Source organism: Spermophilus citellus (assembly GCF_964194105.1).
Source record: "Spermophilus citellus genome assembly, chromosome: 2".
Classification (NCBI taxonomy): Eukaryota; Metazoa; Chordata; class Mammalia; order Rodentia; family Sciuridae; genus Spermophilus; species Spermophilus citellus.
In genome coordinates this window covers 248,013,539-248,037,092 of record NC_138183.1, presented here as the reverse complement: position 1 = coordinate 248,037,092, position 23,554 = coordinate 248,013,539, and the positions used below count along the sequence as shown (strand labels likewise).

At 36.9% G+C, this 23,554-nt stretch overlaps 1 protein-coding gene across 1 annotated transcript in view; it reads right to left on the bottom strand.

The window, feature by feature from the left end:
* Positions 1-2,671: 2,671 nt before the first annotated feature.
* LOC308642433 (organic anion transporter 7-like) overlaps positions 2,672-23,554 on the bottom strand; it is a gene marked incomplete at both ends in the record, with an annotated part of 55,876 nt that continues 34,993 nt past the window's right edge. Inside the window, 6 exons of the mRNA XM_081281340.1 lie at positions 2,672-2,732; positions 3,631-3,834; positions 5,172-5,280; positions 6,786-7,000; positions 7,680-7,795; positions 13,189-13,312. Coding sequence (XP_081137466.1) covers positions 2,672-2,732; positions 3,631-3,834; positions 5,172-5,280; positions 6,786-7,000; positions 7,680-7,795; positions 13,189-13,312 — 829 coding nt within the window. The remainder of the gene's footprint in view (positions 2,733-3,630; positions 3,835-5,171; positions 5,281-6,785; positions 7,001-7,679; positions 7,796-13,188; positions 13,313-23,554) is intronic.

Genomic DNA, 23,554 nt, shown 5'->3' with positions numbered 1-23,554 from the left:
ATTGTCAGTTGAAGAAATGTCACAGAAGGTGACTGTTCATAATTAAAATGATCTGTGAATTAATGAATGACCTAAGTAAGCAAATACAGGCAAAAATTTATCACTCCAACAATGAGATAAGAGAGCAAATACAGGTAACCATTGATGACACCAATAAACAGATAAGGAAGCAAATACATATATCCACTGATCACACCAACAAAGAGATAAGGGAGCAAATATAGGTAGCAAAAATTACTTCAAGAAAGAGATAGAGATTCTGAAAAAAAAATTAAAAATCCTTGAAATGAAAGAAACAATAAACCAAATTTTAAAACTCAATAGAATGCCTCACCAACAGACTATATCACTTGGAAGACAAATGTCAGGTAATGAAGACAAAGCATACAATCTAAAAAATAGTTGACCACACAGTGAAGATAATAAGAAGCTATTATTAGAACATCCAAGAATTATGGGATAGCATCGAAAGACCAAATCTAAAATTTATTGGGATAGAGGAAGGCACAGAGTTTCAAACCAAAGGAATGCACATTCTCTTCAGTGAGATAATATCAGAAAATTTTCCAACATAAAGAATGAATTGGAAAATCAAGGCTTATGTGACATAAAATGGACAAAATTATAATAGATCTATACCAATGCACATTATAATGAAAATGTCTAGCATACAGAATAAAAATAGAATCCTGAAGGCCAAAAGAGAGAGGAATCAGATCACATATATGGGAGACCAATTCATATCTCAGCAGATTTTTCAACACAGACTCTCAAATCCAGGAAATCATGGAACAATATATTCCAAGCTCTGAGAGAAAATGCATGCCAACCAAGAATCTTATACCCAGCAAAATTTAGCTTTAGATTTGAGGAGGAAATAAAAACTTTTCATGATAAACAAAAGCTAAAAGAATTTACAACTAGAAAAGCCTGCACTACAGAACATCCCCAGCACAATATTCTATGAAGAGAAAATGAAAAACAACAATGAAAATCAGCAAAGGGATGTATTACACTAAAGAAAAAGTGAATCAAAGGAGAAGCCAAGTCAAGTTAAATACCAAAAATAAACAAAAATGCCTGGCAATACAAATCATGTCTCAAAAATAACCCTGAATGTTAATGGCATAAACTCACTAATAAAAACACATAGATTGTGGTGGGGTTGGAAGCCCTGTAAACATCCCTTAATATAATGATGTGTCAAACTATGAGAGTGAAGGTGAAGCTGCTGTGGAGACTCCAAGAAGTTGGAGGGTCCAGAAGTACAGAACACTTGCCAAGGGAAGGTGCCATCAGTGACCTGATCCAGCCCAAGAGAGTCACCTTATGAGCAGTCCACAAGGGTGGGTCTGCTCCAGTTCTTTTGAGCTCAAATCACACCCTGTGTCTGAAATACTGGACATGGAATCACAGGATTTAATCTATACCCTGATGAATTTTGGTCCCTTCTATGCACCTATTTCCCCCCTTTGGAATAGGAACGTGTCTCCTGACTATGTCCCACATTGTATGTTGGAAGTATATAACTTTTTAAATAGGGACTCAAAGCTAAGAATGTGCCCTGATTTTTAGGAGAGACTTTGATCCTGGAGATACTAAAACTGTTAAGACGAAGGGAGCCTTTGGATCTTTGATCTCAGTACATTTTGCATTATGGGATAGACATGAAATTTGGGGCATGGGGGCAGAATGTTAAAGCTTAGATCTGAAGTGTGCCCCAAATACTTATGTGTTATATGCTTGGCCACCAGCTGGTGGTGTGATTGGAACGTGGTAAATATTTCAAAAATTTGTACCTAGTTGAAGTGATTTAAATCAGTGGGAGTGTGACCTTGAAGGAGATATTGAGATGCTCATATCTTCCTTTATCTTCTTGTCTTCAATTAGATGAGTAAGTTTGTTCCACCAGGGACTCCCCAATATAATACTTTCCATCTCCATAGACCCAAGGCAACAGGGCAAAGCAAACATGGAAAGAAACTTCTGAAACCATTGCCAACATAAATTTTTCCTTGAAGTAAGTCATTTAACTCAATTTATTTTGTTGCTGAGACAGAAAGCTGACTCATATACTGGTAGTTACATGTATTTGGAACTATTAAGATTCAAGTCTTTTCAAGAGTGTTGGATTCTTTTTTTAAAAAGAGAGAGTGAGAGAGGAGAGAGAGAGAGAGAGAGAGAGAGAGAGAATTTTTAATATTTATTTTTTAGTTCTCAGCGGACACAACATCTTTGTTGGTATGTGGTGCTGAGGATAGAACCTGGGCCGCACGCATGCCAGGTGAGCGTGCTACCACTTGAGCCACATCCCCAGCCCGAGTGTTGGATTCTTCATTGTAATTATACTCTTAAGAGTATTCTTAAGTAAGAATACTCTTTCTATAAATTCAGAAAGAAAAATGTTTTAAATCTAATTCCATCTCTCTATTCAGAAACATTTTAGGTATCTACATTATATAAACATTCTCTCATGTATTTCAAAGTACTGTAGTTTCTTTCAACTTCTTGTGATTCATAAAGTATCTTGTATACAATAATTTAGATTCACCATTATAAATGGGAATTTTCTGTTGCTTCTATTTATTTTAATTTTTTGCTGATGTCTTGGAGTAATCTTTATATTTCTTCTTTTTCTTGCTCTTGATCAGTATCCCATTTGTGAAATTCCTTAGAAGTGTGTCACTTTGATGGAGGTATCTTCCTGCTCTGTTTTTCTTGAGCCTTTCCCACTAGAACAGATATGAAAAAAATACATGATGAAAGAAATACAAACAAGAAAGGACATGGAGAAAGCATTATCTCCTGCATTCTTTACAGCAAGCTGATCCTTTCCCCACCATCCTTGGTAAAAAAAAAATGACACCTGCCCATGGATTTCAGTAAATATTGTGAAGTAAAAGTCAAATATTCCTATAATATTTGGAAGGCAGGTTTGATGGTTTCTACTTCCATCCTTGGGCACCATGTCATTCTCCACAGAAGTCTTTGGAAAAACCAGGGAAGTACAAAAAAAATTAAAAATCTTTCCAATCATTCATCATTTTAAAATTCCTTTATTTACCATTGCATTTTCTCTTTTCTGAACACTTTCATTCCTGGTGAAAACAAGATAGTCTGAATCTCACAGGCAACACAACAAGACTCCTCCCCTAAAATGTACTGTCAGCTATGGAAGGGACCCTAGTCTTGTAATGATAACCCCTGGGTTCTTCAGTGACCAGGGAAGAGCTCAAGCCTATAAGAAATGACAGTGCCAGACAGCTACCAGCTGTCATTGGGCTACAGGATAGTAGGACATAGAGAGTGAGATTTGTCATTTGTATATGTGCATGTTTGTGAAATACACTGTAGCAGCAAGGACTGAGTAGATCTAATTGTGATGTATTTACTACTAAACCTACTGGGGCAGTTTGGGAAAAACTGGCTGGCATGATCTAGAAATCTTCAGGGGAATATCTGAGATCAATGGCTAAAGCCTATTGCTTTTACTAAACCAATGGTACTGACCACATGGAAAGAGAGTAAGTCTACAATTTCCAGAGACATATGGCCCCAGTAGAATCTGTCTTCTCATCTCAGATCTATGGTACATAACTCCTCTAAGGAACCATGAAAGGGTTCACTCACCCATTTTCTATATCTTGGAGGGAATCAGGCAGTCGATGATTCCTGGTTTCTGGAAGGAGGAAAACAACAAGGCCAGCAAAGAAGCAGGAGGCTCCATAGATGATCCAGGGCAAGGGTTCAGCATATGTTTCTAGGGACATCAACAGGGGAGCTACAGCTGCCCCCAAACTACCGCAAACTCCAATGATTCCAAAAGCTGTTGCCCTTGGAGCACAAACAAAAAGGCATAATAAATCTGTTGAGAATGCACATGGGTTTGTGTCACCTTCATGCATTAATTATGGGAGACAATAAGGAATGTGCTTTGTCATGAGAAGATTGATGATATGCTCTTGTTATATACCCAACCTGATCTTTTCTTAAAATTGGGAGCCATCTTGCCACAAAGCCATGGAAAGATAACTTTGGCTTTACTATAAATTACTGCGAATTCTGAACCTACTTGGAATGCCTGCCTGTGCCTTGAACTCACCCATGCCTGGCTCTCTGACCAGATAGCAGCACGCTCTAAAACTTTATAGTGATGCCTCACAAATCTTGGCCTTCCCTGGCTAGATAAAAACCCTCTCTGAGACTCTAATGATCTTCATAAATTCTGATGTCAAGGCCAGCAAAAATGTAAACTACAATTAGTGTTATGCTCCTTAGAGTTTTGTTATCTGTAACCCCCCTTGGTGTAACTTTCAGGGCTATAAAGCTGGGCTGCAGGAAAGCTGCAGCTGCTGTCTTGTTCTCACGGTTTTCGGTGGGAGAGGCAGCCCAGCCAGTCAAAATAATAAGCTTGCTTTAATTTGATTTTAATGGGAGTCAGTGGTCTTTTCTTGTGTCATGGTCTAACACTTGCTTTTGAAATTTTTGTTGGTTTGCTAGCAAATTTTCTCAAGTTTACAGAGTATTAAGACATGTTTTATCATTTAGAAATACTATTGTTCATTTATTTAAATTTGCTTTATTTCTCATTTATTTTATTTTCTTATTCATTTACTTTGTTTTTTGCTACTTTTCAATTATACAAATTATACTATTTGTTGTGATACAATTGTATATGAACATAATTTTATCAAGTTCATTTTACAGTTCCTCCTCTATCCTGCCTCTCTCCAATATGAGAAAGCATTTCAACCCTTCAGTTCCTGAGTCTGGCTTATTTTACTCAGCATGGTCTTCTCAAATTCCATCCATTTACCTGTAAATTACATAATTTTGTTCTCTTTATGCCTGCATAAAACTCCATTGTGTATATTTACCATATTCTCCTTATGCACTCATCTGTTCATGGACACCTGGGCTGGATCCATAACTTGGATATTGTCAGTTGCAAAATAGCATCTCAAATTTAGGTGAATCCAAAGAATACATGAGATGTACATTGGTGGTATATTATCACACCTAAAAGTACCTAGCAAAAAGCTAACTTTGAGTAAACTGTGGCTGTAATTGTTATCATCACCATTGATTATTTGTGTTTTCTTTGCTTGAAAAGTCAATGATTTGGAAACAGGTCCTTTTTACCCTGATAGAGAACCTGTGAGATTTTGTACCTGATGACTGTGGGGAGCAGTTCATTTGCCTGGGTGAAACAACAGGTAACAGAGGCAAAACAAATTCCTCCTCCCAAAGTTGTCAGAATCATACGCACAGTCTGCATTTCTGGAAAGATGATCCAGGAGAGTCAGGATCTTAGATGAAGGTATTGGCATCCCCCAAATCCAAGTGGAAAACACCCTTATTAGAGATATTCACAGTGTAAAATATACTATAGATAAACTGCACAGAGGTGAAGTTTGTGACCAACCTAAGGGACTTACCTGAATGTTTTAAATTATGGTGAATAAAATGTTTTCAATAATTTAATTTATTCTCCTTGCCTTCCCAGGTTTGTTAAATAAGGAGAGGGGATGCTGGATGCAGAAGGAACTCACATTCTTTTTCTTTCCAGTGTCTCTTGTACCATTTATGTGGCAGATATGAAAGTCATATAGGAATTACTGAAGGGTGTCAGAATTACTGAAGGGTGTCTTGCTCTTTTATAAAACACAGTTATAAAAGAACAAGAATACTATATTAATGGACAAGCTGCAGGACAGCCTGATCTAGTAAAATTTATCAAGACTCAAGGAAAAGAACTTCTCTTATGGAAAACATGTCACACTTTGGAAACCACTGAAGGAAACTTTCATAGATTCAGTTACCTACTCTAAGAAGAAAATCTCATGAGAGCTTGAAATCTTGGAGAAGGTTTTCTTGCAGAGCAGCAAACTGACATCATTGTCCGCATGCAAGAGAAGTGGAGCCTATACATGGGTGTGATGGCACACACCTGTGATCTTATTTTCTCTGGAGGCTAAGACAGAAGGATGGAGAGTTCAAAGCCAGCTTTAGCAACCTAGCAAGACCCTAAGCCATTTAGCAAGACCCTGTCTAAAAATAAAACAGGCTGGGGATGTGGCTCAGTTGTTAAGTGCCACTACAGTCAGCTCCTGGTACGTACCAGAGAGAGAGAGAAAAAAGAAGGAGGAGGAGGAGGAGGAGGAGGAGGAGGAGGAGGAGAGCCCACAATTGTGGGATTTGTAAAACATTACAACACAAGGAGTTCAGCAATGCATGATGATGGATATATTGGTGCTGCTGTACACCTCTTCTCTACTTGAACACAAGGAGTTTTATTTATTTAAGTCAAGACAACTCTCCAATCCAAGGTTGCATTCTGGTGACCTACCATGAGACTCATGTATAGACACATAGAGTTCAGGAATAAATTGTCACTGAAGGTGAAGTAATAAGACAGAGCCAGGCAGAGGAAGTGATAGTGCAGTGCAGCTCATGATGGTAAGTCTAGACCCTTCATGTTTGCAAGAAAATGTGATTGGCCAATGGGTAAATGTTGTATTGCTGACCTAGAGAAACTCAGAACTCAGTGGCACCATGTTCCAGGTACTTATTGATCATAATGAAGAGAAGCAGGCACCTGAACAAACTTTACTGACCTTTGGCTGTTTTCCTAGCAACCTAATGGCAGAATCTGTCCTAAATGCCCAACTTGTGTAAGGGAGACCTTAGAACCCAGTTTTTCTGATTCCTGTAGGGGCTACCTGAAAAATCCTGAGGGAAGTGGGGAACATATTTCCTTTTTCCCCCCTGTGCTCTTTCCTCACCTGCAGGCACAAATATGATGGCCAGAAAAGTGATTCCCATCATGGACATGAAAAAAAATATGCTTATACGACAGCCCCTGTGTTTCAGTGCCCAAAGTGAAACACAATTGGCTGGGAAGTTGACTACACCAAGGAGAACCTGGACCAGGAAAACATTGCTCCCCAGGTGCTGGAGGTGGAGAATCAAGCCAAAAGTAGGCAGCATTGTTGCAAATCTGTAGCAAACACACAGGAAAGACACATGCCACAAGGGTTAGCACTTATATCCTTTAGATAATGGTAATACTGGCTCAGTCATTTGTTGGTGTTAAAACATACAGGCATATCTCTTCTTTGGAATATGTGCCTATGGGTGATTATTTTAATTATTAACTGTACTAAAACAAATGTATGATGCTGGAGGCCATCAGTGATGTTTAGTTTGGGGGCATGTGAGGAATATTGTGGAAATACAATAAAATCCTTAAAGGGTCTTTAGGATTTTAGAGTTTTTTCAGCTCTTGATCTGAGTGTTGGAAATATCTTTACATATGTAAATATATAGTGAATTACATATATTTATGCAATTCACTCTTTGAAATTTTACCTCTATTAAAGCAAACAATGAAAGCAAGCAATGAAGAAAATCAGAGACAACGTCTGTTCATAGTTGGAGTTTGCAGCATCAGTCTCTGGTGTGAGCCTCGCTGTGTGATATGATAAACAGGACTCCTCACTGTGCAATGGTTCTGTGTCAGTCTTTACATGACCCTCTGACTGTCCACAGCCATCGTGGTGCTCTTTATGTCTTCCTCATCTTTTATCTCCAAAGCTATGCTCACCACATATTGTACACTTTGAAGGAAGGAATAAATTCTTTCTCCACTCTTTCTGTAAGCATGGTGTGAAGCCTACCTCAACAAGGACAGGAGACAGATCCGTTTACACAGGTTGGGTGTGTGGAACAAGTCGCACAGAGTAGGTTTTGTCTGTGTTGCCTTCAGCTCCTCCTTCATGGCGGATCTCACAGCCTTCAGTTAATAACAGAGACAACAAATTGTTCCATTGTCAGAAAATGATGGGTATTGAGGAAGCACCAAGCAAACACAGAGAGCAAGTTCAATAATTTCATTATCTAGTGGAAGATATAGACATTGAAATAATAGAAGGTATAAAAGCAGTGTGCTAGGCGAACTCAGTAGTTCACAGAACCTCAGGGAACTTGTGCAATGAAGACACATTAGCAGGAAACTGGAGAGGATTATACAGCATTGAAAAGAGAGTGTATGTTAGAGATTTATATAAGGAAGGAAACCAAATGATGAGTTAGACTACAATCCTACAATCCAAAGCCCCATTTATACTAGATGGCTATAGAAGTATAGGTAGTAGAGTTTTTTCTCCATTAGTTACTAATGATGGGGAAATAATTCTCCTGTCTCAAGAAGATGAATTATTTCCTGGCACTTTATTTCTTTATTTTTATTTCTTAGTTTTTTAGTCATCCTATTTTATAAAATAACTTGGATGGTGTGTCCCCATGAAAGAGGGACCTGGAATTAAACTTGAGTTGGAATCATGGATGATGTTGGTTTAAATTAATTTAAGCTCAGACTGAGTTTTATACTGAAGTGCTACATTGGACTTGCCAATTACTTGTTGTGTACCCTGGGCAAGGTGACTGATATAACTTTACCTCAATTTCTTTGTCATTGAAAAGATGAAATACAAGAGTCAGGATCAGGAAAAGTAGGGGGAAAACGCCCTTCTCACAAACATTTTCCAGGCTATTTAGTAGTAATTTATAAATATACATAACAAACTACTTCTACCAGAACTCTTGTACTTATTAATTTATTAGTTATTTGGAGATATTAATTCCATTGCCATGTCTCCTCTACAAATGTGATAATACTATAAACGTCATCAGAAAACTTTTGTGAAGAAGGGAATTCAGAGAATTGGAACTACTCCCATGACTGGGGAATTCTACACCACTGGGAATGGCCCGACAGCTTTCAGCCCTAGCTTAAGTAGTGGAAACAGGATTTATGCTTGTGTTAGAGAGGCATCTGTGGTGATACCCTCTGCACCAAACACATAAACCCATGACCACTGGCCATTGTTCTCATGGTATTAATAAGAATTGGCTGCAAGAAGACCTTAAATCTGTCTCAGATGAGGGCTGCAATGCCTGAGAGTGGTCTTCAAACCCTTCCAATATCAAAGTCAAACATCAGGGCATACTGGCTTAATTTGGTACCAGTTACAAATTTCTGATGAGCTTACAAAAATGAGTGGAGCTTCCAGAGATATTTAGGTGGGTAATGCTAGCTGACAATGGGGCCTTTACAAATTGTCCTTCCTGGTAATCCTTATTTGGAGAAGCAGCAGCACCTATTCAAATGGGGATATGCTGGTTCTTCACATTTTATGAATGTATCTTTCTCTGTGACTTCTGTTCTATGCCCATCATCACATCATGATTTGGGGAAAAGCCTGAAATTGTCTCAGTTTTCCATGTGTACCAACATAGGTGCCTTGAAGTCAGTTCATACTAATTTATAAGAGCTCTTTGTTAAATTTTTAATCATTAAGAGCCTGTTGACATCATAAGGTTAGCCTGAATTTGACTCTGGTGGAATTTAGCAATCCACAGAAATTAATAATTGCTACAATTCTGGACTCTAGGATTTTTTCAAATCTTTGAATGTTGGAGTTAAACATTTACCAGGACACCAGTCACTTTGCCCTTCTGAAGTCATTTGGACTCTACTCAAATGCAAATAACCATATACCCTGACTGTTGAAACCTGGATGGTTCTACCCTAATCTCAAAGACACATTTCAGACACTAAAATTTTCAAGATGCATTCAAAGCCTCCATCTCTACATTGAGGTTAGGTTTCCATCTTTGGGATTCACTTTGCCGCATTACTTGACTGCTCAAAGGCTGTATCAAGCCCACTGACCTGGTGAGGATGGGTGATCTTTCTGAAGACAGGAGCTGGAAATGCTTCTGTCCCCTATCTGTCAAAGAATTTGTCACAGGGAGTTATGGAACATGTTCAGAAAGGAAGTGCAAGAAAGGAAAAATGCTATGGGAAAAGAGGGCAAAACAGAGACCCAAGGCAGGATGCATTTGGAAGCTGAACGAACTGACATTCCAGTGCCAGTTGAGTAATAAAACAAACCATTTGAGCTTTGGGACAATGTTTGTGAACTTGTTCATAGATAGAAGATGATGATAACTATTTTCTGCTTCTCAAATTTCTTTTTAATATATAATCAATATTGAAAAATCTGCCCATATTTAACAATGCATCTTAATGATTTTGGAAGTGACTGCATACCTGTGAAGTTGTCACCAAAATCTATCAATATACTGAGTCCCTTCAAAATTTCTTCCTCCCTGTGTATTCATTTTTGTTTTTTATTTTGATAAGAACAGTTAGGACAAGATCTGACCTCTTGGACATTTTGAAGTACATAATATAGTATTGTTTATTATTGTCAGAATGCCATACAGTGGATTTCTAGAACTTACTTATCTGATGTATTTCCACAATGAATATGGGAATTCAGAGATCTCCTCGAGATCCAAATTTGAATTCCTTTGGATATATACCAAGTTGTGGGATTGCTGGATCAAATAAATATGCAAATTTTTGAGGAATTTCCATATTGTTATCCACAATGGTGGCATAATGTAATAATTTACATTATTATCAGCAGTGTGTACAAGGGTTCTTTTTTTATCCACATTCTCATTATTAGTTGTCCTTAATCTAATAAAAGCTCTCCTAACAGGTACAGGTAATATCTCAATGTGGTTTTGATTTCTACTTCCCTGATGCTTAGTGATGCTAAGCATTTTTTACATACCATTTTGTCATTGTGTCTTCCTTCACACATGTCTACATTTCAAGACAAAAGAAACAGAAACACAAAAAACAACTTACAGAACACAGTAAAATCTGTATTAAGGATGTACAGGAAGAGCATCAGATGAAATTCAGCATCCTTTCATCATAAAACCTCTCAACAAATTAGGTATTCAAGGATCATATCTCAACACAATAAAACCCATTTGACATGCTGGAAAAAAAGTCAGACCCATGTCTTTACTACATAGGGAAATTGATCCAAAATAGACTGCAGACTTAAGTGGCAGTCCCCCAAACAATTACACTACCAGAAGAAAACTTGTAATAAAACTACATGACTGTGGTGTGGGAAAGAATTTTTAGATGAGACCGCAAAAAGAAACAAGTCAAAATTGACAAGAAGGATTAGAAAAAAATTCTGCACAAAAAGGAAGCAAGGAACATATGGAAGAAACAAAATACACAGGGAGGAAGATATCTGTCAACTATGCTCTGATAAGTCATTGTTCTCCAAGATGTATGAGAAACTCAAATGACTCAATAACCAAAAATTAATTAAAATACAAAAAAATCTGAAATTAAGATAGGAAGACAATCTTCAGAATCACCTGGAACACTTCAAAATACAGATTCCTAGGCTGCAGCATCCACCTCCCTAACACTTACACACAGGGATCCTTATAAGCAGTAGTGGGAACCATTGATTTAAAAAAAAATGGGCAAAAGATCTGAACAGACACCTCTCAAAGGAAGACCTGTTAATGGGCAATAGGTAAAAAAATAAATACTCAATATCACTAAGCACACAGTAAATGCACATCAGTTCTACAATGAAGCAGAACATGGTGGCATGTGTTTGTAAGCCCAGCTACTTGGGAGACTGAGGTAGGAGATTATAAATTTGAGCCCAGCTTGGGCAATTGAGTGGTTCCCCTCTCCCAAAATAAGAAAGTGGAGGAGAAACTGGGGATGTAGCTCAGTGATGGAGCAATCCTGGGATCAATCCCTAGCAAAAGAAAAAAATATTACAATGCTATATTTACTTCTTCCCACTTGGAAAGGCTATTATTAAAAAAAAAACTACGAAGGATTACAAGTGTTAATGAGAATGTGAACAACAGAGAACCTTTGCACACTATTTATAGAAATTCAAATTAGTACAATCATGGGAAATAATGTGAAGTTTCTTCAATAAGTAAAAATAGAATTGCTATATTAAGTGTATATAAAAGAGCCAAGATATGGAACCAACTCAAGGGTTCATCAACAGATGAGTGAATAGGTTGGGCTTGATGGTGCATGCGTGTAATCCCAGCAAATCAGGAGGCTGAGGCAGGAGCATCACAAGTTTCAGACTAGCCTCAATAACTTAGTAGGACCCTGTCTCGAAATAAAAAGACTTAAAATGTAGTTCAGTGGTAAAACACCAGGAGGTTCAATTCCCAAAATTAAAGTTAATAAATAAATAAAGATGAGTGTGTAAATAAAATTGATAATATCACAACTAAAGATTATTTAACTTTACCAGAGTGAAAGTACAATATACTTTCTACAGAAATACATTTTGAATTTTGATCATTTCCTGTGGGATACTGCATGATATTCTTTCAACATGTTAGGCAGCTGCAGGGAGCCATAGTTCTCATCAACATGATCTTTATGGTAACAACCTACACTCCACCAGGTATTGTGTGTGTACATATACAGTAGATTATATATATTACATGCACTTTTGACTTGTAACATTTAAATTTATTATTGGTTGTTATGGTTTGGATATGAGGGGTCTCCCCCAATGTTCCACTGTTATTGGGGGAGGTGAAATGATTAGATTATGAGTATCATACATAGTGAATTAATCCTTTTGAAGGATTCAAAAATTTGAATGGGTTGCAAAGTGGTTTACCATAGGCAGGTGGGGTGTAGATGGAGAAGTGGGTCACTAGAGAAATACCTTGAGGATTATATGTTTGTTTCTGTTTCCTTCTCCTCTATTTTGGTTTCCTGATTACCATGAAGTGCACAGCCTTTCTCTACAATGCACTCTGCAAAAAATGCTTCATCTCACTTCTGGAGTTATAGAGTCAAATGACAATGGACTGGGACCTCCAAAACTGTGAGCACAAAGTAAAATGTTCCTGGGCAAAATCATTCTTCTCAGGTATCTTGGTCACTGGCACCAAAAACTAACTAACATGTTGGTTTATTGAGACTTTCATTAATTAGTTTACTTAATTGATTTAATTGGCTAGACTTAACCATTCCACCTTGTAGGCCTCAAAACATCACATTGTAAAGATAAAAACATATAGTGTTATCTGTCAAATTAAAAACTAGTCAAATAAAAAGAATAAAATCCTGTGAAGGCAGTTGTGTGAATTAATTTTGAGTTCCAAAAGGAAGAAAAAATTGGAACTCTTTGCCTCCTCTGAATAAAATCTCTGTGCCCAATCTTTGCAATTACACCACATTGCATCTTTGGACACCTATTAACAGTGTGTCTTCCCTGTCTCATAAACACCTCCCATACTGCTCACCTCTATGGTTAGGGCATCTGCAGAAGTCTTCATTCCATTCACCCGTGCAGCTTTTTTAAGTTCCTGTAAGCCCTCCTCGGGTTTGTTGTTGATAATCAGCCACCGAGCTGACTCTGACATCCACCTGATCAAAGACAATGGAAGTGTAGTCAACTCTCACATGGTAGTTACCACATCACCTTCATTCTCCTTCAATCTAATACCTACCAGTTACTCAATTAAGCCAAGAAACACACTGTCATGTTGCCTGGTACCATAACTAGGCAAATGGGAAATGATGCCTGCATGCAGTACACCTGCACAGCTGGGATGGCACACATGGAGTCCTTCCTATTTGCAGCCTTCTTGGTTGGACACACCTTGACTATGGCACCCATAGCACTGGAGCACAAGGGAAACTTGGCTGTTCAGACCTTCTCCAAGTTACTTGTAAGGGCAAAAGAAATGCTGATTTATAAAGGGTTATTTTCCTAAAATAAGCACCCCCAAAATATTTTTGCTTACTGAAGGTCCCATGCAGACTGAAAGCACTCCTACTTCTTCCACTGTGGTGGAATCTGATACACAAACAGCTCAGTCTGCCTGGACACTCTCATCTATGTAATGGGAACAGCAACGTCACCAGTTTTCAGATTTGTTATAATCATGAAGGACACCATGGATGAGTGCACCACAGGGTACACCCTCTTTTCTGCCAGAAATCATCTCACTCTCTCAATCTGTAATCATATGTCTGAGAGTCATTCCTCACCAAATGGGCCTCGTCCACTGAGCCAGCTTTTTGGGAGGAGGAACATCAAAGCCTATCTTAGGCTTTCTAAAGACAGGAAAGGAAGGGGCTGGGGATGTGGCTCAAGCAGTGGCACGCTCGCCTGGCATGCATGCAGCCCGGGTTTGATCCTCAGCACCACATACAATCAAGGATGTTGTATCTGCTGAAAACTAAAAATAAATAGTTCTTTCTCTCATCCTTTATCACCTCCAAAGTTGCAAATCCCCCAAATATTCTCTGTTGGGCATTTTTCTTTGAAAGCTATACACAAAAATACATGACATAGTTGTGGCTATCTAATCTTCAAGTGCTTCTTGATGTGATGGAAAATGTTTTATTGTTTTGTCATTTTATGTTTATTAAATACATTTAGTTTTCATTCAGCATCTTCATAGTCACTAAGTATTTTAATTTTTTAAAAAGTACAGAGAGAGAGCATAACAGTGGTTGTTACCACAAATTGTACTAAAAATCATACTAATTTTATCAGGTCCCTAAAATAAGAAATAACAGAATCAAATTAAAACTTAGCTTTAAAAATTTTTATTAATCTATTACAACTATATATGATACTGGTATTCATAGATGCACACCGCATAATTTGATCTACCTTATTCCCCAGTATCTCCCCTTCTCTATTCCCTACTCCCTCACCATGATCCCCTTCCTCTCCTCCACTGGTCCCTCTTCTATTATATTTTAATTAGTGATTTTAATTATATATATAAAATGGAATCATTGTGGTACCTTTTATCATGGCAATATCATAATTTGGTTGATTTTATTTCCAACTACATACATCTCCTTGTTTACTTTTACATTTCCTTTCACTACTCTATTGGTCTCACTTAAATTTTTGTGGATCCCTTTTTTATTTCTTTTTTCATCTCCCATTTCTGCATATGAGAAAGAACATTTGACCATTGATCTAAGGATGGTTTATTTCACTTAGCTTGATGTGCTCCAGATCCATCCATTTCCCAGAAAATTACTTAATTTCATTTTTTTGTTGTTGTTGTTCAAGTAAAACTCCACTTTGTATATGTATCACATTTTCTTTATCCTCTTATCTGTTGATGGACATCAAGGATGGTTCCATAACTTGGGTATTGTGAATTGTGTTGCCATAAAGATGGGTATGCATGTATCACTATAGAATGCTGATTTTAGTTCTTGTGGATAGATAGAGAGGAGTGGAATATCTGAGTCACATGGTGATTCTGAGTGATCTCCATACTGGTGTCCACAGTGGTTGTAGGAATTTACAGTTACACCAACATTGTACAAGTATACCTCTCCCCCTCATTCTCATCATCATTTATTGTTATTTGTATACTGATGAATGCCATTCTAACTGGGGTGAGATGAAATCCCAGTGTAGCATTGATTTGCATTTCCATGATTGCTAAGGATATTGAACTTTTTTATGTAGTTGTATTTCTTCTTTTGAGAAATAGGTCTTATTTGTTTTGCTCATTTATTTATCATGTGTTTTTCTGATTTTAAGGTTTTGTGGGTTCTTTATGTATTATGAATATTAATTCCCTGTAGGAAGAGCAGTTGGCAAATATTTTCTCTTATTCAGCAGAATCTCTCTTCATGTTCTTGTTTCCTGTGCTCTGCAATTTGTTTTTAAAATTTCATACCATCCCACTTATTGATTCTCTGTTTTATTTTTTATTCTGTAGGATCAATACCTGCACTAATATATTGGAATGTTGAACTAATGTTTTCTTCTAGCAGTTTCTGAGTTTCTGTTCTAAATTCTATGTCCTTGAGCCACTTGACTTGACTATTATGTTAGATGAGAGGTAAGGATATAATTTCATTCTTCTACATATGAAAATTCAGCTTTCCCAGCACCATTTCTTCAAAAGAATATCTTCTCCACTATATGTTTTCAGCACCATTGACAAGGATCATGAGTGTATCTTTGCAGATTTTTCTCTGTGTCTTTTATTCTGCTTAATTGTTCCTCATGTCTACTTATATGCCAGTTCCATACTGGTCTTGTTACTATAGCTCTGTAATATAATTTGAAGGACATTTTGATTCCTCCAGCATTGTGCTTATTGCTCAAAATTTTTGGCTATTCTACATCTTTTATTCTTCCAAATGAATTTTAGGACTGTTTTCCCAGTTCTGTGAAGAATTTCATTGGCATTTTGATGGGGATAGCATTGAATCTGTAGATTCCTTAAGCAGTATGTCTCTTCTGATTAATTTTGCCTTTCAGTCCTTTTTATCTGCCATGAGACACAGCAAGAATGTTGGCCTGCAGTTTTTGTTCCTTTATTTGTCGTTATCTGGTTTTGGTATCAGGATGTTTCTGCTTTCATAGAATAAATTTGTAAATATTATCCCCTTTTTATCTCATGAAACAAGTTAGAGAGTCTTGAGAAGTTTTCTTCTTTAAAGGTCTTATAGAATGCAGCCAAAAATCCAACTAGTACCAGAATTTTCTTTGTCACAAAGGTTTTTATTGTTAATTCAATATTATTGCTTTTTTTATCCACTTAGCTTTTCTATACCCTTTGGCTATCATTTGTGTAAGTCACATGTTTTTACAAATATTTAAATACCATTTGGATTTTCCAAATTATAGGAAAATAAGTTTTTAATTTTCCTTAATGGCCCTTTGTATTTCAGAAATGTCTGTGGTTATATTGTCCATGTAGCACTAATTTTCTTTAGATGGTTCCTTCTTTTTTTCTTATAATTAGATTGGCTAAGAGTTTAACAGTCTTATTTATTTTTTCCAAGAATTAACTCTTTGTTATATTAATTCTGTGAGTTTGGGGGGGGTTCATTTTTTTTATTTCATTGGTTTGTATTTTGATTATTTACTATCATCTAATGAACATAGAAGTAGTTTGATCCTCATTGCCTTTGGCCTTGAGATCTAATATCAGATTTTTTTATTTAGGATATTTCTATCTTAAATGTAGGCACTTACTACATTATATTTTTTCTTAGATCTGGTATGTTGTATCATTATTCTTGTTTGTTTCTAAGAATTTTTAATATTTCTCTTGATTTTTTTCTCATATCCAATCCTTGTCCAACAGTGTGTTGTTCAGAGGCTCCCAAATGGTGGGAAGAGGAAGGAGGCACTTCCCACTTGCTCTGATGTTTGGAATTGAGGAAACAGTAGTACTTCTTAATTACAAGGTGGGTGTATGAAGGAAATCATTAAAAATCAGTATTTGTCTGTCAGAGATTCAGAGAAGCCCAGAAATTCTGGTGTTGTGAACGAAGGATATAAGGAAACATACCAGAGCCTGCACCACCACAAAGGGAGGGACCACACAAAGGGAAAGAGAAACACAGTGAACAAATTGGACACATAAACACCTTTAAAAGGCAGTCTAGACTTGGCAGACACAAACACCCCTGAGTGAACTGGTGTTTAAATGTGCTCCATGTTCCTCAACATGTAAATGAAGAACAGAAATGGAGATCTAACTGTAGCAGTTTAAGCTGAATCTTGTTCCTGTAGGAACTTGAGAGTTCTTTACAAAAACGTCCACTTTTGTCTCAGCCAGTGCTTACTGTGTTATCTCAAGTTTGCCTGAAAAATCATGATCCCAACATGATCATAGTGAATAGGACAGAAACAGAGGAGAGTACAACCTACTCTCCCTTTGGGCCCTGTGGTGTGAATGATCAGTTGAAAAGGACAGGTGTTGGAGTTCAAGTGTGCAGAGTTTAGCTCCCTCAGGCCTGACAGGTTGCAAGAGCTGTGGCTGTGATTTAGGTCAGCTGAGGCAAACCTCAGTTAGGAGGAGAAAATGTTCTCTTCCCCTTATCGCAAGTCACAAGTTCTGCAAGGTTTGGCTAGGAGGAAGAAGCTTCCTGCATACTTGTCCTGGGAACAGTACATTCTAAAGAAACAAATGCATCCTCAGTTAATTAGATAATGTCTACAAAGAACTTTGGGAGGGTACTTATCAAATGAACAGGAAAAATCTGAATTTAGCTCTGTGTACCCGCTGAGGCATGATATTTGGGCAATGTGGGTAAAGTGTTAATTGCTTGCTTTGTTAGAAGAAGAATATAAAAGGAACTTGCAAATAAACCTCAGCATGCAGTCGCAACTGCTGCCTTTGCTCTGCATCCCCTGTGTCCTGGTTATTTCATGACCCTTACCCAGGGACCCGAATGCACTAGACGTTCACAGACAGGAAAATTAAACAGGTGGGCAGGATACACTTAGGGATGGAGAATTTAAAGTTCATATTTGGTGATCAGTGGAGGGGGGCTACAGAAATCTTTCCATTCACCATCTACCCATAGTGGTCTGCTACCATGACCTATGGGTAGAACTCTTTAGTGATGTTGGAAATCCACATGCTGACCTGAGAACTTCATCTACTCAGTCCTAGGGGCATGAGAATTTAGCATGCAGGATAAGACCCCCCACAAAGGTTCAAAGCCAAATACAGTTTCAAAACATTTTTATTTTCTTATTAACTAATTTATCAACCAATTAAATAAAATCACCCCCATTTACCACTCAGACTAGTGGATTTCTGGAGAACATTTGTAAGAAGTTCTTAAAATATTTATTAGTATGAAATTGTTCTGAAGTGGTTGTAACTACTTGAAATTAACCTCTCTCCTCTCAGTATCCTCTTAGAGATTAGACCTAATAGGAAATTTAAATTGAGTGAAAATGTGGAACTCAAGGCATTCACCCAACCCACAGCATGACAAGAAAATGTCCTTTATATAAAAGTAAAAGAGATAAATATCCCTTAAGGAATACTAACAATATGGAAAGCAATGAATCAAGTCATTCCAAATACCTCACAATACAACTAATCCCGTTGATATCACAATGGAGGAAATACCAGAAAGAGTTTAGAAAGTTTATGTATGATTTGGATGTGAGCTGTTCCCCAAAATCTTATGTGTGAGAAAATGAAAAAATGTTATGAGGAGAAATGATAGGGTTGTGAGAGTCTTAACTAACCAATGAATTAATCCCTTGATAGGTATTGACTGAGTGGTAACTGCAGTGGTGGGTTGTAGCTGGCTGAGGTGGGAATTGAGGACATGGTTTGGGGGTACATATTTGTATCTGGCAAGTGGAGACCACTCTCTCTGCCTTTTGTTCATCATGTGAACTGCTTACCTTTGCAATGATGAGTAGCCTCACCTTGAGCACTGAGGATGGGAGCCTGCTGTCTATTGATTGAGACCTCTGAAACCGTTGGCCCCAAATCAAGTTTTCCTCCTCTAATATTGTTCTTGATGGGTCTTGAGTTCACAGTAGCAAAATAAGCTGATTAAAACAGCTTCTAATTAAATTTTTCAGTGTACTAAAGGCATAACTATGAAATGAACTAAGAGATAATATACCAGAAATGATATAATATTGAAATAAACAGAAATTTTTGAAAAGAACAAATTCTGGAACAGAAATAACAAATCAAATAAAAAATTCAGCTGAAAACATCACCAATATATTAGACCACACACAAGGCAAATTTTCTAATATCAAAGATGAAGTATACAATTTTAAAAGCAAAGTCAACAATAAATAAAAGATAACAAATCATGACCAGAATATACAAGAAACCAGAGATAGCATTAAGAACTCAAATCTAAGACTCTTTGTGTACAAGGCACCAAGACATAAACTAAAGAAATGTATAAAATTTTCAGTGAAACTATATCAAAAAGTTTTCCAAACTGTAGGAATGAGGTGGAAATCCAAATACAAGAGGAATTTACAACCCCAAATAGATAAGGTGAAAAAAATCCTTCCCAAGACACATCATAATTAACCATCTACTACACAGAACAAAGATAGAATTTTAAAAGCTGAAAGAGAAAAATGGCAGCCCACATTAGAGGCAAGTTGAGATTATTTTTAAATTCTTCTATGGGTAGTATTTTTTTTAAGTATTTTATGTAGTGCTACCTTGTAGTCATGAATTCTTTTAGTATATTCTCATTTTTGGAAGTTTTTATTTTTTATTTGATTCTAAAGGATGGTTTTGCTGATTGATCTTGGTTGGAAATTTTCTTTCAGAGATTAGATCACCTCATTCTATGCCTTCCTGGATTTAAAATGGTGTGAAGAACTGAGGAGTTGTCTGCACTGGTTTACCTCTAATGTGTGCTGACATGTTCTCTCTCTCTCTCTCTCTCTCTCTGCTGGGGATTGAACTCAGAGGCACTTAACCACTGAGCCACATTCTCAGCTATTATTTGTAATTTTTTTAGAGACAGGGTCTCATTAAGTTGCTTAGTGCCTTGATAAGTTGCTAAAGCTAGATTTGAAGTAGCGGCCTCTTGAGCCACTGGGATTAGAGGTGTACCATTGTGCCTGGCTCTGATATTTTTCCTTGCAGTTTTAAAATTCTATTCTTATTCACTATATTAGGCATGTTGATTATGATGTGTCTGAGAGATTTTTTTTTGCTATTGTATATGTTTAGTTCTATATGATTCCTACATGTTCACCAAATACTTAAAGTTTAAAAAATTTTCTTCTATTATTCGACTGAAAAGTTCTTAGTACCATTAGCTTGTATCACCATTCCCTTTTCAATTCCAGAGATGTTCTTTTCCTTTGTTCTTTTAAAGTATACATGACATTAGAATATATTTTGACATATTATACATACATATAATATAATTATTCTAATCAAGAACTCATCCTTTTTGTTGTACATGATGTGGAGTTTCACTGGTCATGTATTCATATATGAACATGGGAAAATTATGTCCAATTCATTCTACTGTCTTTCAGATTCCTATCTCCTCTCCCTTTCCTTTGTTCCCCTTTGTCTAACTGAACTTTTATTCTTCTTTCCTTGTTGCATGTTTCCATCTGCATATCAAAGAGACATTTGACTTTGCAGTTTGGGGGATTGGCTTATTTAATTTAGCATGATAATCTCAGATCCATCTATTTATCATCAAATTTACAAAGTCAGTTTGGTCTCTTAATGCTTTCCCATAGTTCTTGTATATTCTGATAGTGATTTTATTTCTATTTTAGTGCCTATAAGTATTCAAGTTCATATAAACTCTCTTCAAGGCCTGAAACTCTGTTTATACAAAATCTAATCTGTTTTTTTTTTTAAAGAGAGAGTGAGAGAGGAGAGAGAGAGAGAATTTTTAATATTTATTTTTTAGTTCTCGGCGGACACAACATCTTTGTTGGTATGTGGTGCTGAGGATCGAACCCGGGCTGCACACATGCCAGGCGAGCGCGCTACCGCTTGAGCCACATCCCCAGCCCAAAAATCTAATCTGTTGTTGATTCTTCCAAATTAATTTTTATTCTATTTATTGTGTTTTTAATTTCTAGGAGTTCTGGTTGGGTGTTATTCTTAGTCAATCTCCCACTGAAATGGTTTTTCACCTCCTGAATTTTCTCTCACTCTGTTCTTTAGATCTTCGTTTTACTCATTAATCATTTTAATAATCATTTTATTATCTCCTTCTGGAATTTCATCCTTTTAAATATGTGTGGGGTTTTTTATCTGGGAAATGCAAATTCGGATGGAGACTTGCTGGCATTATTCCTCGCATGTTCAGAAGTCCTAGACTTGTGCATCTGTTGAGATAAACTCCTCTTCTTCTTTGATATGGAGGATATTTTGGTGAGTAGTTACCTTTTTGTAATAACTCTTAATCTGCAGATATATCTTAGCTTTAGCATAGAAGCTCAGAAAAATTCCATTGTTAATTTTAACTTGTAAAGCAACTTTGAAAGCAGAAAATAAGAGTGATAGATTTAAAGTAAGCCATATGTCCACATCTACTAAAAATGTAATTTCTAATGATCTCTATGACTCTGCTCCTTCCTGAAGAATGTCTCTGAATGGCAATAGAGAAGAGCATGAGAGGGCTACACATTCATAATTGTATATTCCATTAGAATCTAAAATATGGTACAAAAAAAGAAAATAGAAAAAAATGAGAAGTCAATGAAGGAAGATGGTGGGTAAGGGAGAAAATACAGAGGTTCAAATGGTTACAGTAAAGTTAGAGCACAAAAGAAAACTTCAGTGGAATAGTTATATGGTGGAGATATTAGGTATTCATTATTATCAGTCAGTTATTACATAAATTATCATAGAGAAGTTAAGATTATTTGTTGATGAAGTTTTAAAAACTTAGTTCTTTTGACATATACATAAAAGAAGAGTGTATTTTGACATTATAAATACATAGAGTGTAACTTATCCTACTTAGGATCCATTTCTTCTAGTTGTACATAATGGGGAGTTTCACTGGTGGTATATTCATATATGAACACAGAAAAGTTATAACCAATTAGAAATTATTGAAACATACTTTTGTATCTGTTTCAAATGTTAGAACCTACAAACTGTGAGAATATTATTCAAATGCAAATCTAAGGCTTTATACTTATTTTGACTCTAACTCAAGCCAACCAAACTTGTTAAATCACACATGAAGGCCAATGGAAAAAAATAGAAGACACAGAGATAAACCCATGCAGACACATCTGATTATTGCCAAAGTTGTCAAAAACATACACTGCAGAAAAGACAACATTTTAAACACATTTTATGGGAAAATTAGATATCCTTATGTAGAAGAATAAAATTAGATTTCTATCTCTCACCCTGCACAAATGCAACTCAAAACGGATCAAAGACCTTGGAATAAGACCAGCAATGTTGCAACTGAGAGAATAAATTAGGGTTCACATTGCAACATTCAAGAGCAGGCAGTGACTTCTTTAATAAAGCTGTAGGTTTCGGTTCTTGGCTAACATGAGTTTGGCCCAGTAAACACATACTACACAACACAGTGTGTGCTTAAGTGTCCAGGAGAAAATCACACATGGAGAGAGGTTTACACAGAGGACAACTGGTTGGGGAAACCCACCTGGCTCTACCCCTCACGTTCTGATCTGGCTGCTTGCAGAACTGGCTGCTTGCAGAACTGGCTGCTTGCAGAACTGGCTGCTTGCAGAACTGGCTGCTTGCAGAACTGGCTGCTTGCAGAACTGGCTGCTTGCAGAACTGGCTGCTTGCAGAACTGGCTGCTTGCAGAACTGGCTGCTTGCAGAACTGGCTGGCTGGGAGAGACTTATCTGTCTAGGAACTTAGAAGGGCAGGGGCAAGAGTGATTGAATTTGGAAACTGAGACCAAGACAAGAGAATGCATTGTCTGAAAGTGACACACTGTACTAAGAATTTGCTCCCTGCAACACACAAGTGGAACCCAGGGGAATTCCCTGGGTTAGTCTCCCAGATAGAACAGCCATTGCTGGACACTGGAGGTGTACTGTTTAAATCTCTGAACCAATTGGCATTCAGTGAAGAGCCTGAAGGCTACCTAAGATTAAACCCTCTCTCCAGGCATTCCACTTATGGGATTACCTCTCTCACTCCAGCAATCCAGAGGGTGGACTATAACACTCCAGATGACCACCTAAAACTGCTGAGAACAAAACCTGAGAATATTTTGAAGTTCAATTCTTTAACTTTTTAAAACCTTTCATTATTCTTTTCTTTCTTTATTTATGTGTTTGTTTTTTTGTTTGTTTCTTACTTTCTTTCATTTTTTTTCCTCTGTTTAATTGTGACCTAAATGGTT